General features: G+C 40.1%; 1 protein-coding gene across 3 annotated transcripts in view; it reads left to right on the forward strand.

Moving 5' to 3' along the window:
* The first annotated feature begins 854 nt into the window (after positions 1-854).
* The window catches only part of MTX2 (metaxin 2), a 35405-nt gene continuing 15764 nt past the window's right edge, over positions 855-20495 (forward strand). For all 3 annotated transcript variants that reach the window (XM_074829174.1, XM_074829175.1, XM_074829177.1), the window contains exons 1-3: positions 855-987; positions 14759-14806; positions 15785-15831. In XM_074829174.1, coding sequence (XP_074685275.1) covers positions 867-987; positions 14759-14806; positions 15785-15831 — 216 coding nt within the window. In that variant the 5' untranslated portion in view covers positions 855-866. The remainder of the gene's footprint in view (positions 988-14758; positions 14807-15784; positions 15832-20495) is intronic.

A 20495-nucleotide genomic window follows, 5' to 3' on the forward strand; every position in this document is an offset into this window, starting at 1 on the left:
AGCATGTTAAGCTGACTTTCCATCAATAGTAGTCCCGGTGGCTGGGGACTGTGTCTGAGCCACTGTATTTTTTTTTTTTTGATTTTGCTCTACTGGTCCAGTGCAGTCTTGCCCCCAACTCCTCTCTGTAGGACCACAGCCTAAGTTGCACACCCTTAACATACCACTGAGAGTGAGTTGCTGAATGTCTGCAATTACCCTTCTGTATATACTAATTTCCGTTTCCTACCAGAATAAAGCTGAAGTGTCTGCAGTATTTCAGAAGCCAGCCACATTTATACCGCTGAAGGGCCTGGCATCCGTTGACTGTGCTCCGTAACGGAGGCCGCCGCTGCCCCAGCACAGGCCTGACCGTTGCTCACTGGGCAGAGCTGGGCCCAGCACCGCCCCAACAACCCACCGCAGCGCACGGGATCGTGATAAATATGCTCATCGGTCACGATATCGGCCCGTGTTTCTTCCCACCGTTTGACAGACCGGAGTTTTGTTTCCACTCCCCTTGTGATCGTATCTCCAAGTCAAGCGAGCTGCTACGCGTGGCTGAACCGGCCGCGTCCCCCGGGGCGCTTCCGCGGGCCGCGCGCGCCCAGGGGCTTTTCCTCAGGCCGGACTCACCGAGGAGAGAGCGGGGCGGCACCGCCCAGGCTCCGGTTTATTCTTAAACGTCCCTCAGAGTTCCCCTCCCCTCCCCGCTAGGCACTGTAAGTGAGGAAGGGCTCCGTTCCGCGCCCGAACGAGCGCCAGCTCTCCGCCTCCCGTCCCGCGTCCCACTCACCGGCGGTGGGGGGGGGGGGGGGGCGTGGAGCGGGCGCGGGGCCCCGCCCCGGGCGGGGGGAGGTGGAGGGGCGGGGCGGGCCGGGCCCCGGATGCAGTTGTTGCCCCGGCGGCGCCCGGTTCCTGCGCGTGCCCTCGGCCTGTCGCTGCCACCGCCCGCCCGCCTCCGCGACATGTCGCTGGTGGCGGAGGCCTTCGTGACACAGCTGGCTGGTGAGGGGCGGGGGCGGGCGGGCCGGGCCCCGCGTCGCGTCAGGCGCTGCGCCCCGGGTCGCGGCCTGAGGGTGGCGGCGCAGCAGGAGCCACCCCGCTGGGGTGCGGAGCCAAACCCTCGCGGCCGCGGGCCCCTGGGTGACCCCTCCGGGCGGGGCCCGGTCGCCGTGGGGGCGAGCCGGCCAGGCGTGCCTCGGGGAGAGGGGCTGCGGCCGGCGGGCCGCGGGGTGCTGTGCGGAGCTCGGCCCTGGGCGCCATTGCCCCCGCGTCGCCCGCCCGGCGCGCCGGGACGAGGGCAGGTCACTGGCACAGCTGCCCGCGGAGCACAGCGGTGGACGTTCGCCAGGTCCCTCCTTTAGGGGGCCCCTGACCCCTAGCTATGCCAGGGAGCATCTTTACTTTTGATTTAATAACTTCCCTGTCTTTAAAACTATTTACATTTCTTTAGTCATCCAAAAAGCCGCATTGTATTTATAATTTTAGCAGCTGGGGTTAGGTCCCGCTCTGTGGGAGAGCTCAGTGTGGTGCCATCATCTCCCTGCACCCCACTGGTGCGTGCCGTGTTTCCTGTGTTGCTCTTGTGAAGCTGAGAAATGTAACGGTACCTTTGTTACTTGTTAGTGCTCTTGTGATCTGCTGCAGCCGGGCCGTGTAAAGTGGACATGAGCAGTGTCATAAAACAGAGATGTGTATCACTGTGGAGTTACTTAGCAGAGAATGGTATTAGTCTGCTCTGAAGGGGAAAAAAATAACAGGATAATTCCTGGCTAGGAAGTTCAAAATACATTTAGCATGTTGCACGCTGAAAATCAGTGCATTGTCTGGTTTGTACTTACTTGTTATTATCTGTTCCTTATTTCTTGATGCTACACAAGCTCACAAGCAATAAATACTGCAAGGAAGCAGCATTTTAATTGCTACTGACCTGTTGAGGAGGAAGCCAGTGTTTTGTCCCAGGAGCTGGGCCTTTGGCCACTCAGTGGAGGCCCCAACGTAAGAGCCTGAGTTGGGTTCTCTGCTATGAATGTATGGTTTCCAGAGCAGGCTTGCCTGGTAGGTAAAGTGAAGGTGGTGGATCTTCAATATGGGTGTGTAGAGGTACCCATAGACAAGCTTGAAAGTTGTGCTGGGCTCTTGGGTTGGCATTCATTAATTTGTAAATGTTAGCATAAGCCATGCTTACATTCTTAAGGGCCAGAGCCCTGGATCCTCAGAATGTGGAGAATATGGTCATGATCAGCACTGCTTCATTCTGTTTACTAGCCTTTATGATCTCTTCAGTATATTTTATTTATATTGTGAAACACAAGTATCATGACATATGTGAGTAGATGTTGCTTCTGCTGCGTTCCTCTGCTCTATGACCTATATTCTAGAGTGACAGCTGGCTGATATTTACTTTTTTCTAGAATTACAAATACAAACTCAAAACTATATTGTATGTAGGCATCTCATTGCTTTCTTATAGAAAGTGTTGGATTTTTCTTGCAACAACTTCCTGCTAAACAAGCAAATCATGGAATACAGCAGTGACAGATCCAAATGAAGTGTAGTGTAAGGAAAATGCGTGTTTGAAAAACTGGAAACAAGAAGACAAAAGTTCTGCAACAACTGGCTCTTTCCCTCCTTGCTGAAGCGTTTTTTTGTTTCTGTAGAGATTCTTGCCTCCCCTTTGGGGTAGTTGCATGCTGCTTATACTAGTCTGAGTTGCATGTTAACAATTGTACTATTAAGGTGGTGCTTTGAGGGCATCAGAGCTGCTCAATTACTTCTGAACCCTCCTACAATTTAATAAGCTTAAAACAGTAGCACCTCGTGTTTTATCTGTCAGACACAGGTTAAGTGATGTTAATTTTCTTTTCATAGGTAAAGTAATATATAGGCATCTGATAGAAAAATACTGGCAATACTCCACTATTTTTGCACAGCAAAAATGGTTGATGCTTATTTTATTAATCTTGTACTTCTGCTGGATATGCAGCTAGTTACTGTGACTCAAGGCACAGTACAAATCCTTTTTCAGACTTGTCCACTGAATCATTCTTTAAAACAAAATTTGCTTTCCCAAAAGCGAATCAGTGTCAAAAGCAGTTATCTGACTTGAAAATAAAAAATACCTTTGCCAGTGGGTTGTGGCCATCTTAGATCGTCTGTATTGTGTACCAGTCCCAGACTGGAACTAAATAATTGGAAAATCACCTGGCTTGTTCATATGAAAGATTTTTTTTTGGGGGGGGGGCCAGGGAGTTATCTGGGATCTTGGCCAATACTCACAACACTTTTAGATTTCCTGAGACATTGCGCAGGCACAAAGAAGATATAAATGTAAGAATATTTGTGAGGAAGAAAAATGGTGTGTCTACAAGGAAAAAACAACACTTAACAATGACACTTGTTTTAATAGCATCTTATCCCTGTATCTGTGGTTGTGAGTACAGCCTTTCTGTTAAGTATATATGTAAATGTAAGAATGATTAAGAATTTTTTCCATGTCCATAAGAATGAAATTTGATTGGCTTGTCATTGAGGATCCTGTTCATGAAGACAGTCGCTTTGTCACAGCAGTTGCAATGAACTACTGCTGCTCTAACATGTAACAGCTATAAAGCATGGGTCCTTGCATGCAGGTGTTTAAAGATGATCATCCCAGCATAGTTTGTTTTCTAGAAATGTTTTGAAAGCTGAGGGGAGGGTTTGCGTAGAGAAGAGGAAGGATCATAACTTTCTTTTACACACCGACTTGCTTGTGTATGTATTAGAATATATATATATTTTAAGTACTACACATTTTTACCTTTCCTGCACCTTATGCATTCACTTCTGACTTGCCTATTCACTGTCTCAGCACAAATTGAAACACAATGAAAAACTTTTTATACTGTGAGGATGGTTTCACATTAGAGCAGGTTGCTCAGAGCGGTTGTGGAGTTTCCATCCTTGGAGATGCTCAGTACTGAACTGGACACAGCCCTGGGCAACCTACTGCAGCTGTCCCTGGACCTCCAGAAATGCCTTCCAACCTCAGCTGTTGTGTGACCATCAGTTGCTCAGCCTGCTTGCACTGCTGTGATAATTCAGCACCCTCTCTGTGCAACATGCATTCACCTGCTGCTTTAATGCATTAATTATTAAATACAAAACTATGACTAAATCACTTATGTGAAGTAAACCACTTGCTTTAGTGCCATTCAACTGTTCGCTTATTCAGAAATATAAAGAGGTTGATGCTGTGTCTTGTGGAATAATAAACAAATATTTCCATAGCTTCATGAATAGCAAGCATGTTATGTCATGTTTTAAATCATCTATTTCTGAACTGTGGAAAATATTAATTGGATAATATGGTAGAGAATTTGTTTAGAGTAGCTCAGCATCAATCACATATTAACGGGATAGGAAATGAGTGTTTATACTGTAAGAAGAATTAGAGTGCCAGCTTTCAAGTGGTCCAGAACATTAATCTTTCTAACTCTAGTAATTTTGAGAACCTGACTGCTCAAATAATCTATAAAAGATTGTTGAAAAGATGTTTAATTGATCACTAAATTACTCAATATGCTTTACTTTTTTTTTTTCCTGCAAAACATTAGTTTTAGATCAGTGATCAAAAGAGAGAAAATAATATCCTTGTTTGTCCTTTGATCTTTGGAAAACTACTTCTGTTTATTGCCGTTGAGTTACGTGCAAGGGTCTTATGCTAGTTTTAATACTAAGGAAAACAAATGCAGTTTGAAAAACAGATGCCCTTCTGCCTTTAGATATTTTACATTCTTTGTGAGTCTACCTCCAATGTGACATGCCAGAGCAAAAATAAATCTCTGATGTGCATGTTTTATGTATTGAGACAAGCTGCAATTTGGCTGAGAACAAATACATAGGGAATGAAACCTGACCAGCTAAATTGTTCCTGCACATAAAGACATAAAATTTAAACTGAGTATGCATTTTGTGCATCAAAATGTGTTAACATTTCCTGCATGTTAAGGTGAAAAAAATAGTTATTCTTGCCTGATAATAGGTTGTCTGCAGCATAGATTGTTTAAGCCTGCTGCAGAGGTGCTTGTAGTCCAAAAGAGGTGATTTGAAAATACCAAATTTGTCAGGCTGCATGATTTTATTTTACAGTGTTCTTCTTCATGTGCTTCTTTTTTTTTTTTTTTTTTTAATCAAACTAAAAGGAATTCCTTCAACTCTTGTTCAGTTTCAGTAAACAAGTCTCTTGCACTGCTTTTGCCAATTTGTGCTCAGACACATGTTTTATGACATGATTTGAAGCAATCCTTTGAGCAGAGGGGAAAAATGACTTTCACAATTATTATAGTACAATACATATTTCATTTTGAGATATTGTTATTTCTTGTTTTTAAGATGCAATATAATTGCGGTTTATAATAGAGTATGCTTCTATAGTTGTTTCTGGCTCCATTAAGACTAAGCAGTCTTTCTCTAATCAGCATTTTATTGGTACATGTTTTCTGCTAAAGTAATAATCTTCTTCTCTCATGCCAGAAATGAGATTGCTCAAGAAATAATGGTAACAAAATTAGTAAATGAAAAGTAACACATATTTTGATATTGTCCAGTTTGATTTGCAGGTGAGCTTTCATCAGTTGTAGAACAAGCTGGATATGAGTGCTGTTTAGAAGCTTGACTGTTCAGCTCACAAGAGGTCACAGAAGAACGGCTTTGGAGAGGAACCAGATTTTTCTTCTCTTTCTCACTCTTTTTTTTTTTTTTTTTTTTTTTTTTTCCTTTTCTCTCTCTGGTCCTTGGATGCTCTGTTCTCATGACTGTCCCCAGGCACTAACCTGGTATCTTCCTGTAGGTTTGGACCCTATGAGCTGCTTCCTTTTCAAAACAGGAATGAATGAAAGAGCTTGGTTTCAGTCCTTTGCTCTAGTTGAACAGGCATCGCATGTTGCTGCGCTGCTGGGCATTTTCAGCTGTCTCTTTTGAAAGTGAGTGAGAAACTGCAGGTGCGTGCAAGCCTTGGGGAGGACAGAGAGTCCACACCAGGTTGTGAAATTTTTATTATTATTTTTTTAGTTCTAGTCTTTAATTATTAAGAAAATGACGTAGATGTCATGTGAACATGAACGTCTTAATACAAACTGGAAGAAGTTACATGTAGTAGTAAGACTTATGAAATGTGTAGGAAGGATTGGAAACATCAAAGGAAAATATTACAATAGTGCTGCAAAGAATGCAGAAAAAATTGATACCAGTCTCATGTGGGGGAGGAAAAGCCCAACAAAAAACTGGAATGTGCATACTGAATTGGAAAGTAAAAATGGTGAGAGATGGGAATTTTTGATTGTTCTGCCTTCTAGCTGTTGTATAATGAAAGTGAAGCCAATGTAATGCTTGCATCCCTAGCAAGAACTTTCAAAGTCCAACTGCATGTGTGGGGTTTGTTTTTTTTTTTTTGCATTTGAATGCCATATTGGAGAAATTCCACACTTGTAGTGTGTTCACTGAAAGCCTTGGAAAAGAAATGAGGAAAGCTGTGAGGATATGATTAAGAGAACAAGATAAACGTTTTCAGATTTTTAAGTAGGGAGTCTGCAGTGTTTCCCAGAGGTGGGGAAGAAGCTGAGAGGTGCTATTTTAAATACCAATGCCTGTTTTGGGTTGACTTAAGGACTGTAAGCCCTAAGGCAACATATTCCCCCTTGCTAGTGGCAGTACTTGGCTGGCTGACTGCATGCACTAGTGCTAAGTGTTTGCACTTCTGCCCTACAGAGCTCTCCTGCCCAGAGATCTCAGCTCTTCTTGCCCCTTTGCAAGACTCACGCACAGAGAGTTTCTGTTATCATCACTTTGTATCTCCTGGTACTGCTGTGCTCAGGACTGTGGGGAAGATGGGGAAGATAGGAAAGAGAGAATGAACGCAAGCCTTAACAAAAGGCCAGAGGGATGTATAATTGTGCTGGGTGAGCAGGAATTGTGTGTGTGTGGAGCAGCTTTTGGAGCGGGTGTGAGATATCGAGGTCCTGTCTGGTGGGACAGATGTGTAGGATATCTGTTGTGGATCAGAGTAGGGGTGCTGTGGATGAGAAAGCAGGGAGCTTCCTTGGGGCACCTTGCAGAAGTGGTGTTCAGACTGCCTGCCAAACAGGACTCCTCCCCAATAGGGGAGGAGGAGTTCAGACTACCACAGAGGAGCAGGGATCTCAGTCTAAGAGAGCTTTCAGAGGACTGATTTAGAGTATACAAATGTAGCTAACGTGGCTAAGAAATGTCCCAGTCCAGTAAAGCATTCTCAGGCATTCATGAGTATCATACCTCCACTGTCCTACTCTTCACAGCTCCTGTGCTTGAACTTTTACTTCTTGAGTCAGGGCCAAAGAGGGTCAAGGGACTTAAGTAGCACAAAGGGAAGGGATTGATTTAGAGATCTATAAAAAGCTATAATTAAGAATTACAGAGTTTCTTTGAGATGGAGCATTTATGCTGAATATCAGGAATAAGTAAAATGGCTCCAGCTTGTCAGGACGTTATAAATAAATCTTTTGAGATCATTTATCTGGCACATTCTCTGATTTTTGTGAAGAAATACAGATGTTGATTTAGGAACAACTTATATTTATGGATTTGATTTTGTTGAGATTTTTTGGCCTCCTCTCCTGACAAGAGGCGTGATTCTGCAAGCGTAGAGATGCTGAGCAATCTCCCTCCTGTGGCCTCTCCTAGCAGTGAGAGTGTTGAGCACCCTGGAGGATTAAACTGCAGATGTGCACACTCTGGAAAGTCAACTCAAAGACAGTAGCAGAATTGGACTAATGCTTAAATACATGCAATTAATAGCTTTCTTGGAGGGTGAAGAAGCAGATTGTGTCATGCTAAATGGCTGCTGCAGTAATGTCACACGCTGACTCTCTTAGTGGTGCAGCCACAGGAAACTCAAGTTTGAGAATTGCTGCTGAGATTGAGTCTTTACGTTGACAGTCTGCTTGATCAGTAATTACTGAACAGTCATGATTTATCTGAATTGTAATATCTCTACAAAGGAGGCCTGGGATGGATTTAAGCAAATGATGTAATTATTTGATACATGATTTAATGCATACTGTTTAGCTTGTGTGAAAGTTGGTTTTCATTTGGCATGGCGCTATGAAACACTTTTTGGTCCTTTGTCAGCAGAGCCAGGGAGTTGCTGATGCTTTCATTTTTTCTTGGCCCTGGTTAGTTTACAGGATCAGGCCAATTACATGAAATTGATCTGTACTCGGTGTGGGTGGGTTGAATTGGTGGATCTTAAAGGTAATTCACAACTTCCTCATACTTCCTTTATCGATCACCCTTAATGTATGAGATGTATATTTTTAACTACTTTGCTTCCATAGTCTCTGCAGTTTCAATGTATTAATCAAAATATACCCCTCCACTTATTTCCTGTAATAAGGATATAGAAACACATAAATTCCTGGCATGCTACTTGAAAATATGACCAATTTGTATTACGAAAAGAGAATGACGTGATCACCTGCTTCTTTTTGATGCATCTTAACATCAAGTGACTAATAATCCTCTTTCCTTCTGGAGACTGTGGCATGGCTTTCCGTGTGGTTTTCTTTTGGGTTACTACATCTAGAACACAGTGAGAAGCAGGTCCCCCCATAGCATCAGTCTTGGGAAACCAAAAAGGGTAACTGTTTTTCTGCTGATGGTTATGATGTTTGCTGCATAACGTTTGGAGACTTGTAAGTATTGTTGTTGGATGTGGATGTTGCCCAGATGTAAGACAAAATTTCTTTTTAGTGTTTACTCTTGTGAGAAAACAGTTTTGAGGTATCTCATTATAATTTAATCAAATTTGTACCTAGGGAGAGGCTGAAGGAAACTGTGCGGAAATAATGTGTAAGTTAATCTCTCCAGCTGTAATATTGCAATACAGTGATTCAAATTAATGCCAACTTTGTTTTTAATAGAGGATACCTTGCCTCTTGGCTGTTTTAACAGGCCTTTAATGCCATGTGAACCACACTGGTAAATACAGATATTTTAGCTTTCCTTCTTTTTATGCAATTTTCATATCAAAGTGTTTAAGAAGAATATAACAGAAGGGAAACTGATCCATGCAAATGTGGTGACTTTAGACAAGGAGTGGTCTTTATATGATCCATAAACCTTTCAGAAAATTGCTCTGTTTGAGAAGATCGTATGTTCCCGGGCCAGGTCCTAGCCTCACCTATACAGCAGCACACAGTGAACTGCATGGAAGAGACCATTAGTCAGCTGAATACTTCATTTACAGAAGCAGAAAGAAGATATCAAAGGATAAATTGCTGGCATACTGAGGATTCAGTAAATCTTAGTTTATAGGAGATCTGGTGCAGAAATTGTCTTGATTTACTTCTCACTGTATAGTTTCAGTACTTGAGAAATAATCAACAGGATAGTAAGATTCAATGTTAATTCTTTAGCCTTGATTCTTATTAGGCTAGTTTTATGACAGAAAATTATTTCTGTCTGCAGTGTCTTCTAAAAGTGTTCTTGCCACACCAAAGTTCTGTGGTATTGCTAAGATCTGGGAACAACATAATTTCAAGTTAAGTGTTTTCCTACAAAAATTTTAACCTGTTGATGACTTAATTTCCTACGCAGGAGGGAACATCTTGATGCCTGAATCCTGAGGTCTCTGGCATTTGTCTGTGGCTGATATTCAAGAATGCTGCAGCCTGATGACAAGTGTGCTAAATGAGTGGCAGACTAGCAGGGCAAACCACACCGCATACCCTACTACTTGAAACTGGCTATTCGTACTAGACTGCTGAAATGGCTAAATTGTTGTTTAGCATATTCGACAATTTAACATGCAAAGTATTTCGTGTCTTCTCATTTTTGGAGTCTTTATTTTTTTAAGTAATAGGATTAAAGGCATAACTGTAAACCATTTATTTCATTATATCTCTTTGATCATTGTGAAGCTGCTTGGGGAAGGTGGATGAAAATGTCTGTTTCCTGCATCCATCCAGGCAGCACTGACACAAGATGAATAGTTTCCTAGTAATTCAGAATGTAGGAGCTGGAACCAAGTTTTGTGTACTCGCAAAGAGACTACGAACAGCTTGGACAAGTTGTTGCTGGGGCTGAGGCGCTGTAGAGCATTTTGGGAATGTGGAGTTTCCTCTCGTACAGACTTCACTGGGGGAATGTTGTTGCAGCCTCTCATTCTTTGAATTAAAATTCACCTCTGTGCAAGTATAGTATGTTCTGTTTTGAGAGCATTAGTTGGAGCCAAGATGTGCGTAGGCCTCAGGTGAGCTGCTGATCCCCTGCTGATAGTGGGATCCAGTGCTCTTAAGTATCTCTTCTTACAGCATATGTGCATTCTTCTCTCTTGCTGTCCCAGAAGTATTTGGGTGGATAAAGTCTTATTGAAGTGACAGTCTGAAACATCTGGAAATGTTGAAATCAAAATGCTATTTGAAATTCTGTTTCTGGCCTTAATGTTGCGCAAGTAAAACATTTCACCACAAAATCTGAAAAAATGCACCTAATGCAATACATTTTTAGTGGCAAAGAATTTGATGTTACTGTCATGACTCATTCTGTGTTTGGAAGCTTTTTGTGAGAGCAGAAATTATGTATTTTCTGAGTCATTCTCTGACGTGACAGGTGAGGAGTCTAGGAATCTGTTTAAATAGATTTTACAAACCTGAGTAATTAAAACTCCAGTGGGAACATGCAACACACCAGTTCACAGAATTTTCTTCTCAAAGTCTAATTTGACACCTAAGAGCCCTGTTAACATTTTGAAATCTGCATTTTCTATGCTAAGCTGTTAATAAGTAAAACACTTTGACTAACAAACATGTTGAGCTTAGTGAAATTTTCATGCATTTTTAGTCATCCACAAAACCAAAGAATATTTTATGTAGGTGGTCTACTTTCCATTTGACTTCTTTGGTTGTTGTGATGTTGCATCTGCCACATTCTCAGCTCCTAGGATACCAAGGCTTATGCAGTGATGCTTTCTGTGTCCATCTTCTCCCTTTAATTCTCACTTCCCAATAAATTTTGAACTCAAGCTCATTTCAGACAAACTTGGCAGGGTGGACTGATCCGCAGATGGTTGTTTCCTGTAACTGGCATTAATACAAGCAGTGTGGTAGAGGAGAAGTAGGGAAAGACAAAGTATGAGCTTTGCTGGTCCTGAACAAACAGCAGACAATCCACATGAAAGACTAAATATTTGAATTCGTTAAGTATGGGAAAAGTTTCGGTAGGGTGGGAAAACAACTTTTACTAAAGACTGCAAGCCTGAGAGACAGACCCATTGAAAACCACACAATAGTAATTCTTCTGATTATGGAGGCAGAAGGAAGAACCAAATAGTTCCTTATTCTTAAGATATGTAGAGAAGCTATTCCTGTAAGGCATACTTCCAGGCAGTTATTTCATCCTGTGAGCAGCTAATGATAAAAATGTCTGTGTAGGATCTAACACATAAATGTGATTCTGTGTTGAAAGCTTCTGAAACTGAATTGACATCACATTTGTTAATTTTCTTGTTATATACCTAGTGCCACAGTAGCCATGGTTAGCAGGGAAGCGAACATTTACAGACCAAGATTATAGCTGCCGAAGGATAAACTGGATTTGACTTCATTAGTGCACAAATGATAAGTTTGTGAGGAGTTATTATAGCATTAATCAACTTGATGGATTGGAAATATGACAGAACTGAAGCAGCGTGTAATATTAGTGCCTATTATTCTACAAATTATGTCTTCACCTACATTCATAAGGCAAGAGTCATTGCCGTACATTAAAGATGTTACACACTTTCTCTTCTTGTGGAGGCATATGACATCCCTTTAGTGATTCCTCCTCCTCTCTTCCCCCAACTAGGTTCTGGTCTCCCTTAGCTGCATGTTTTCACCTTACAACTAATCAAAGGTGGCTTGGGAGCTGATACTTGAATTTAGATTGCACCTTATGAACCTGGGCCTCTCATGTAGCAGTGTGTATTTAAACTTCTTGCTCCATCAGAAAAAAATATTTAATACTCTAAACGTCTTGGTAGAAAGAGCGTGAGTAGAAGTTGGAAGGTATGAGACAGGTAGTGAGTGGGTATTGAGTTCTTTGATTTCCAGAGGATTGCACAGGCTTTGTGTGTGTACCTCTGGTATTCTGGAACACAGTCTGCTGCATGCAATCCTGAATGCATGCTGCAGAATATTTTTTCCAGGATATGAGTAATAATATATGAATCTTAATGTGAAGTTGATTGTTTTAAAATCCAGTCTGTATAGTGATAGCAAAATCGGTTCTCTTTTATGTGGTCTGTGTACAAAGAACTGAAGGCCTCAGTTGAAGGCTCGTGATCATGTGTCCATCTTGTCCAAATGCATTCAGGATTCTGACCTCCCTCTGGAGACTGTCAGGTGCCAAGTGCGGGGGGTTTGTTCATATCCTTTTCTTAGAACTGCTGAGATTTGGAGATTAAGGTGTACTAATAATAAAGGCTGAGATTTTCATGTGGCTGTTTGTCCTCATTTCATTTACTTGTCAAAAGACATGTATTAGTACGTAACTAAACTGTGAATGAGTGAATGCAAAGATTTTAAACTACCCTTGTCCTTTCTTTCCCTCAAGTTGGGCGTGTGCTCCTATGTGCTGAGACTGTGGGATAAAGACTTCATATCATGACTAATGACATTAGGGTCAACAGATGTGGTTCATGAAAATCTGTATGTGATCAGTAGCATGTGGAAGGGAAATTAAAGCCGATAAGGACAAGCAAGTTATAAAAAAAAGTTTTACTTGTGTTTCAGTTTATAGCATGGATATGGCATGCCTTAGCAGCGGTGTAGTTTTGAATTCTGTATACCAAGAAGCTGTTACATATGTACATGTACCTCCACGACTGCATATAGCTTAGTGCCAAGGTCAGACTGGAGTTAGTGTTTGAATTTCTTGAAATATACCTAGCTCTTTTGTTGGAAAATTAAAAGTTCACTTGATTTTTGTGGGCCTGAAATATTTCAGCCATGTGCTTGTGTGGCCACTTCCAGTTTGGGCCAGAATCCAAGAGTTTTAGATATAAATCTGACATTTCAGTCTGAAGAGGGTCAGGCAAAATTTTCAGTAGAAGTGGGCTCATGCAATTTGGAGTTCTCTGTACTGTTTTGGGCATGTAAAAAGGATGTTTTCCCTGGTTGGCTGGAGTGTTTACGGGATCAATGTACCTTCATGACTTAGTAACTTCTGTAAGTGTCTCAGTGTCTGGCACTAGTAAGTTTGCTAAAGTATAGTAATAACATCCTTAATTTCCTCATTCCATTTGCTCTTGCAAGACTTCAATGGACCTGAAGAAATATGTTAGATAAATTATTTTAAACAGTTAAGGCTATAGTACCACAGATACTATCTTAGTCTCTTTTTATTTAAAGAAGTAAATGTACTTCCACCACAAAAATTTTTACTCCAGGGCAAAACTTTAATGGAGGGGTGTAAAACCAATAACTGCTACAATAAAACATAAAACATTTTTTCATGACACTTAAATGTGATTAATTGCTTTCTCATGCCCATACTAGTATAGCTCTGTGCCTTAATGTTAGAGGCAGTGACCTTTGCAAAACTGTGTACAGTATTACAAGCTTTACAGTTCTGTATGACTTCCATAAAACTTAATACTTCATCATGAGTATCCAAAAAGAATGATAGTTAGATAATTGTGCATTTTTTTTCCTTTGCATTCTAAGGGTGAAGACACAAACAATGACCTTCTGAAGCCAGTGGTGTATTTCTGTTTGAACCATGCATAGCTATTTATAGACATCATTGCTTTAAAAAAAAAAATATGTGATTAGAGCATTAATTTTGTTTACAAGTAGTTAGTTTGGTTAGAATGCAAGGTTTGAATTGGTATTTAAAAATAGATTTTTAATCAGACATTAACAAGGAATGTAATGGAGACAAAACAATGTGATGACCTGTTATCTTAATGCTACTATTAACAGTAAATCATGCTGATTATTATTTTTGCCTTCCCATAAATTCGAGTGGTGTGTGATTGATTAAGTGCAGCAGTTCTCAACTGGAAGATGTGATTGTCTTATTTCCTTTTTTTTTTTTTTTTTTAACAACTGTTCAACTGTTTTGAACAACTGATGATGCAGTTTTTTTAATGTATATTGACATTCCCATTTTAGGGTTGACCAGTACATCATTTATAGCAATAGGTAGTCCCAGTCGTCCTGGTGGGTAGGTTTGACCTGTCCGAGCACCTGGTGCTGTGGGTATTCTATAGGACCAGTGAGGACACAACTTTAAAAGGCAGAAAGTTTTTCCATTTCCTCAAAGCATTCTTCACACTGAGTTTGGAGGTTTGTGCCTCCCTGTTCTGTGTCTTGTTCTGTTCTTTCCAGAATTCTTTGTTTAATACCTTAATAAATAGTTGCTCTTGAGAGTGGCCAGAGTTGTGATGGGAATGTGCACAAGGATGTCTTTATGGTGGAGGGAAAATAGCTACTTTAGCTGCTTGAGAATTACAAGGCCATTCTGTAACGTAGCTTGAATTTTAGATTTTCTTGCAACATTAAATTTTGGGACTTAGTTTTCTGCTCTGTGTTGTCCCTCTGGGAGCAGGAGAAGTATGGGGGAAGAGAGTGACAATGGGATGTTTTTAGGGCAGGCTAAATCTTGCATCAGCATCTTTGAAGTTTGAGCTCCTGCTCTAGGTAATGTTTGTGTTCAGTTAGCATCTGCAAGTGCATTGTTGTTTGGCTTGCTTAATTAATTCCTTTTCTTTCCACAGCCGCAGAGCCTTGGCCTGAAAATGCTGCGTTGTATCAGCAACTGAAGGGTGGGTACACTGGTTTTTGCAATTAATGATTACTTTATTTTTAGAAAACACATTAAATATGCACTAAGATAATTAACTGCAAGGAAGCACAGAAACTGTTAAAAGAGTCCTTTGTGTTGTTTGTCTGGTCAGAGGTTTTAGCAACGCTTGCATCTGCCAATATAAACCAGCTATTCATGGCCTATAAGGTCCTTGGTTTATTATTGACTCATTATATTGGCTGCTGTAGGCAGTGTAAAATGATGTGGTTGCAGGCACAGTTGGCAGATTTACTGCACCAATAGCTGAGGCAGCAGATTTTTGAAGTCTTGTGGTAAAGTGGGCTCTCAGTAAAAAGGAACTGTTAAAATGTATAGGCTAGGATGGTTCAGGCTCCCTTTAGCAGCTCTTCATATATCATCAGATCACATTATGGCCCCCATTTGGGGCTCAGCAGCCTGCTACAGTTGTCAGAAGACTGCAAAGTAATGAAGACTAATAGGTAGCAGCCCTAGTCTTCTAAGCATGGAATTTTTATTGCAGTGAACTTGTCATCTTTCTTTTGTGTGACAGACCTAGACACAGTGTGCAATATTAACTGCAAGCCGCTTTTATAGGTTTCTGAATGCTTTTACTTTTTAGCCAGAGGAGTTATGAAGATGCGGTTTTATTTAACTTTGATTAGGAGAAGAGTAATTGGCATAAAGCTCAAGCATTTGGTTTTTAGTTGTGAGCATTTTTTTATTGTACGTTGGTGGTAATGTATGATAAATGCAATTGCATTTGCAGGAGAAATATTCCTGGTATTCTTTTTTTCTCTTTCTTTTTTTAATATTCATATCACAGGTTTTCTAGTCCAGCTGCATAATAATTATATATGCGCTCCTTGTTTTATGCATAAGAAATGCAACCCAGAATGGCTTACAGTTACAGGTCAGTAGCTAAATGGGCACTGTTTTTTGTAATTGTGTTTTTTTTTGTTTTTTTTTCTTTCAACAGAGGAACAAATTTTGCTTTCTGATAATGCATCTTCCCTTGCTGTTCAGGTAAACTGTCATCTTTTCTAAACTAAAGATGCTAATTCCATTTTATTTTTTGAATGATTATTTAGCTAAAGTAACTGTATTTAGCTAAATGAATAATTTAAGAATTATTTCTGTCAAAATCAATGACTTCTTTCCTGTATCTGATGTGCTTTACATTGTCTTTGAAGTGCCAGAGCCTAAAGGACGTGGAGATTTTGAGAATCCTATACAGAGTGCTGCTACTTGTACTTGTATTTATATTGGTCTATGTTTGTACAATGTCTGCTTGTTTACCTACTCTGGGAACTGTGCATGGTTTCCATCTTTTGTCACTTGGTATGCTACTTTGTCTTGCAACATCTTGCATGATGCTTGCTGGTTATTTAATTCTTAAGGCTAATACTGCCCCAAACTCGAGGCATATTTGCTTCATGCTGTGGGCATCAAATCTCTGTATGTGTCTGATAGGTTTTCTCAATTTCATCATGTATAGAGTTGAGATCCAATGTGGTTTTTAGAAATAGTCCATATAATTGACAAACTTGCATCTCTAATTGACTTAAGAGCACCTCTGTGGCTGTGAAGTCTGTGTAAACCCCATTAACCTGTTAGGTTTAGTAAACCCAGATCTCAAGGGGATGTTTTCCCCATTAGTAGAGAGGGCCTGGCTGTCAGAAGTGGTGGTGAGCAGGATGTCTGTAAGGTTCCTGTTCTTCACAGCAGCTTTGCTGCTTTGCGTAGTAGGGAGTTGCACAGTTCCCCTGCTGCTGGCTTTTTGTGTGTGGTCTAGCTCCGAGAAGCTAGAGGCAGCAGTCTTTGAGGACTATTCAAAAACATCACATCTCATTTAGCCGAAGTGGGACACTTGGAGACTCTGAGTGACATTACCAGTAAGCAGGTTAGGATCATTTGATCATGGTAACTACTTCCAGGATCTCTAACTTCTTTCCTTCCAGTCTGGCAATCTAGGAAATACCTCTAAGACTAAATTCTGTACAGCAAGAAGATACTTTTATCCTTTGCTGGAAAGAGGAGTCATCTTTGATACACCAAATAAATGGGGCCGTGCTTGTTTGTTTGGGCAGCGTGTTTTGTATCATGCCTTGCAGTAATGCAAATAAGTGTTTTTGTTGCTCACTTGATCTTGGAGTTCCTTTTTACTCCAGCAACTGGGTTTTTTTTGTGGTTCTCATGAATTTTTTTACCATCTAACAATACCTGTAGGTGTGGCTTGTATTTAAAACACAAAAAAAAGATGCAACAACATAACCCTAAAATTTCCTTTTCTAATGCATCATTTTGCTTTACTGTTTCCAGTCCATTGTTATCCTACACATGTCACTTAGATGATAAATTAACTATAATATATTAAAAATGCTTGTTTTTCTTCAATATTCTCTAGCTGGACAGCTGATAGTAGCCATGACTATAAATATGGCTCTGGTAGATATCTGATCTTAAACTTTATAGAACGATTTTGCATTGGGGAATCATATCTATTTTGAAGAATCTGTGTAACGTGGTTGTGACTGCAAAAGAATAGCTATCCTTGGTGTCTTTGGTCCATTTTTAAATAATACTAGGATCTGTAGTTATGTATTACTAGCTTAGTGATCAGAAAGCTTTAAATATACTGGTGTGTTTTGCATAAGGAAATTGCTGAGTTCCTCTGTTTTAAAGTGTACTTCTTATTCTGATGAGAGCCTGTTTATCTTTTACTGGATATTTTTTGCTGGTGGGTTTTTCTTTAGGGGTGGAGGTGGGGTGTGTTCTTTTCCTGAGGAAGAAATGGGAATGGGGGATAGGAGAAGAAATAGTATCTGGTACCTGGGACTTTTTTCCCCACTATTGCAGTTCCTTTTTCCCCTGTTACTAATTTGGGGCACATGAATATCACCAGAGCAGATACATAGCTTGTTCATGGCTTGTTGAGCTTCCAAGTGGTGAAAACACATCAGAATTTTGAGTCCCTATGATCAAAAGAGCATGTGGAGTCAGCCGCCATCAGATCTTTAAGGAACATGGTTCACAACAAGACTTTAAATGTGCTGCAACTGGTCTTTCAGATCTTTCTCAAAATCTCCTTGCAGCACCTCTTCATAATGCTGCCCTGGGATAGCTGTTGGAGGACATATATACAGGTAGCTACATATAAAATAAAGAATAAAATCCCGTGCCATAGTAAGTAATTAGAGTAAAAGTTGACTGTTTTAAAATTGACGACCTTGCAATATGGGATGACATCTTATATACCTCTTGTCAGCAGAGCAGATCAAACAGCAGAGCAAGTTACTCTCCGTCTAGGTGTAACAGACTGTTGCAGGCATTTTGTTTGAATTAATGAGTAGTGAGGGCTGCAGATTGAACATAGGAAGTTGGTTGAGCCTTGCTGTTTTATTAATGATCTGACTTATGGCTTCTCATTGTGCAATGAAATCTGGACTTCTGACTACAGCTACATGTCTGATAAGAGAGGGGAGGACAGAGTCTTCTGGGAATTGCTAAGTGACTGTGGTGGTACCTTCAATAGTTAAAAACCAACCAAGTCAACAACAACAAAAAAAATACCCCTCTCATCTTGTGGAACTTCTCTGCAGATTCTGGTAGAGTTTTCATTGTTGTTATTTGTGTTTGTTTTTTAACTCCTGCCCATTGTTCTTGGAAACAGGCTAAATGAATAATTCCTTTGTCTTTTAGTGCGTTCAGATTCTTTATATTTGCTGAAAATGCAATATAACTTCAGATGAGCTAGTGCATTATCTCTGGTACATCTTGGTGTTTGCACTCCTTGTTTGTTAACTTGAAGTCCTGTTGAAAGTGAAGCCTGTTTGATCTTAGGCTGCAAAATCTTGATATTGAATGAAGTTTTACTTTCACTGCAAATTAATTAAAATCAAGGGAAAATACTGATCAGTAATGATTATCCAGCTATGGGAAAGAGAACGTTGTACGTAGAATGAAGGCGCTGTTCTTGTGAGATGTTCAGCCCTCTTCCCATTAAAGTTAATGAAAACACATATACCTCCTGGGTAACATGATTCACGGTTAAAACCATTCTCCTGTTATTTATTGTACAGCTTCCATTATACAGCATCCCTGCTTATCAGTCTTATCATAGTAAACAAAAGCCACCAAAACCCAGAAGCAAATACACAACTTTATTTCAATAACAAAACAACTCCACAACTTCAAGGAGGGAAAAATGGAGTTTTAAATGGATTAAAACTGAATTACCATAGGGGAGTGTATTTCAGTCTGAAACAGCCTGTCCCGGCCCTCTTTCCCTGTTGGTGCCTGGTGCAGGTAAAGCCTTTTTGTTTAGTGCCTGGGTGGAAGTTGTGTGGCTGAGTAGGAGGGAGGGGGTTAACACAGCTGTGCTGTGCCAGGCCTCTTACCTCAAATGGCAGCACAGCATCTCTCTGCACTGTTCCAACTTGTCAGGCGGAGGAATGTGGTTGTTGAGACTGCCTCTGTTATTACAGGTTCTCCTGAAATCTTTATGCAGGTAGTCACAGAGTCTTGCTTAAAAGGCTGTCTAAAATGTTCAGGATTTTGGAAATTCTCCTAGCTATCCTGAGGTTATAGAGCCTGCAGCTCATTATGTTATGTATTAATTGCTTGTGCAATTGATGTCCTTGTAAATGGTCTTAATATATTCCAGGAAAGTGCATTTAGAATTGTCTGTTCTTAGTCCTGAATGACAGAAGGATGTTTGGGCAATTTAGAATTGTGTTACACAGACCAACTGCTTATTTACTTCAACAAGTAATCAAATGAATGTGTAAATCATGCATGATTAATTGCCCTCGACAGATCTGTGAATTTTTTTTTTCATGTGTGTATATGAATTGTGGGGTTTTTTTTCTCTAGACAAAACATTAGCAGAAATTTGAACTTGTTGCTGAGGCTTGAACAAAGGCTTAGTACTGAAATGAAAATCTGACAATATCTTCTTTTTTAAAGAGAATAAAAGCTGGAATTCTTCATGATGAGAAATGCAGTATCAACATAATCAATCTAGCAGCATTGCGTTGTAGCTGAAAACATGCTTAAATCTCAAACCATACAGGTACTGTTTGTGAGTGAAACATCTTTCATATAGTTCGAAGATGAAATTACCCCTGAATGAATAGCATCTTCATTTATCTTCAAAACCTCTGTGCTACCAGTGAATCTACTCTTTCTGCATTCTACAACAAGAATTACATTATACCATTAGAGCAGTATTGTGCTTCAGTGTAAAATAGATTGTTTTGGAGAATGAACGTGGCTTTGCTATAAATTACGTTCACAGGTACAAAGGAATTTGTAATTTTGTTTAAAATAGTCACAAATATAATTAAGCTCTTAATTTATGTTAAACTACAAATGTGGCCATTACCATAACTGGATTAGGAATTTAATCTGTCACTCAAAGAATGATACTGAACAGTTTTCATTTATAACCTTAGACACACTATTTCAGTTACAGGGTCTGCAGCTGTTTGATATGAAAACTGAATTATTCTGTATATTTGTTCATGGTTTTTAATTTTAAAATGTGTTCCTACAATAAAGTAGAGAATAACTCTTTAGTTGTCATCACATATTGTCCTTTGTATGCTTATGAAATAATGTAAAAATGAAAACAGAAAACTCCTTTCACTCTTTCTTCACAACAGTATTGTGTGAATGCTTTTAGAAGT

This window comes from Strix aluco, chromosome 6, assembly GCF_031877795.1.
Source record: "Strix aluco isolate bStrAlu1 chromosome 6, bStrAlu1.hap1, whole genome shotgun sequence".
Classification (NCBI taxonomy): Eukaryota; Metazoa; Chordata; class Aves; order Strigiformes; family Strigidae; genus Strix; species Strix aluco.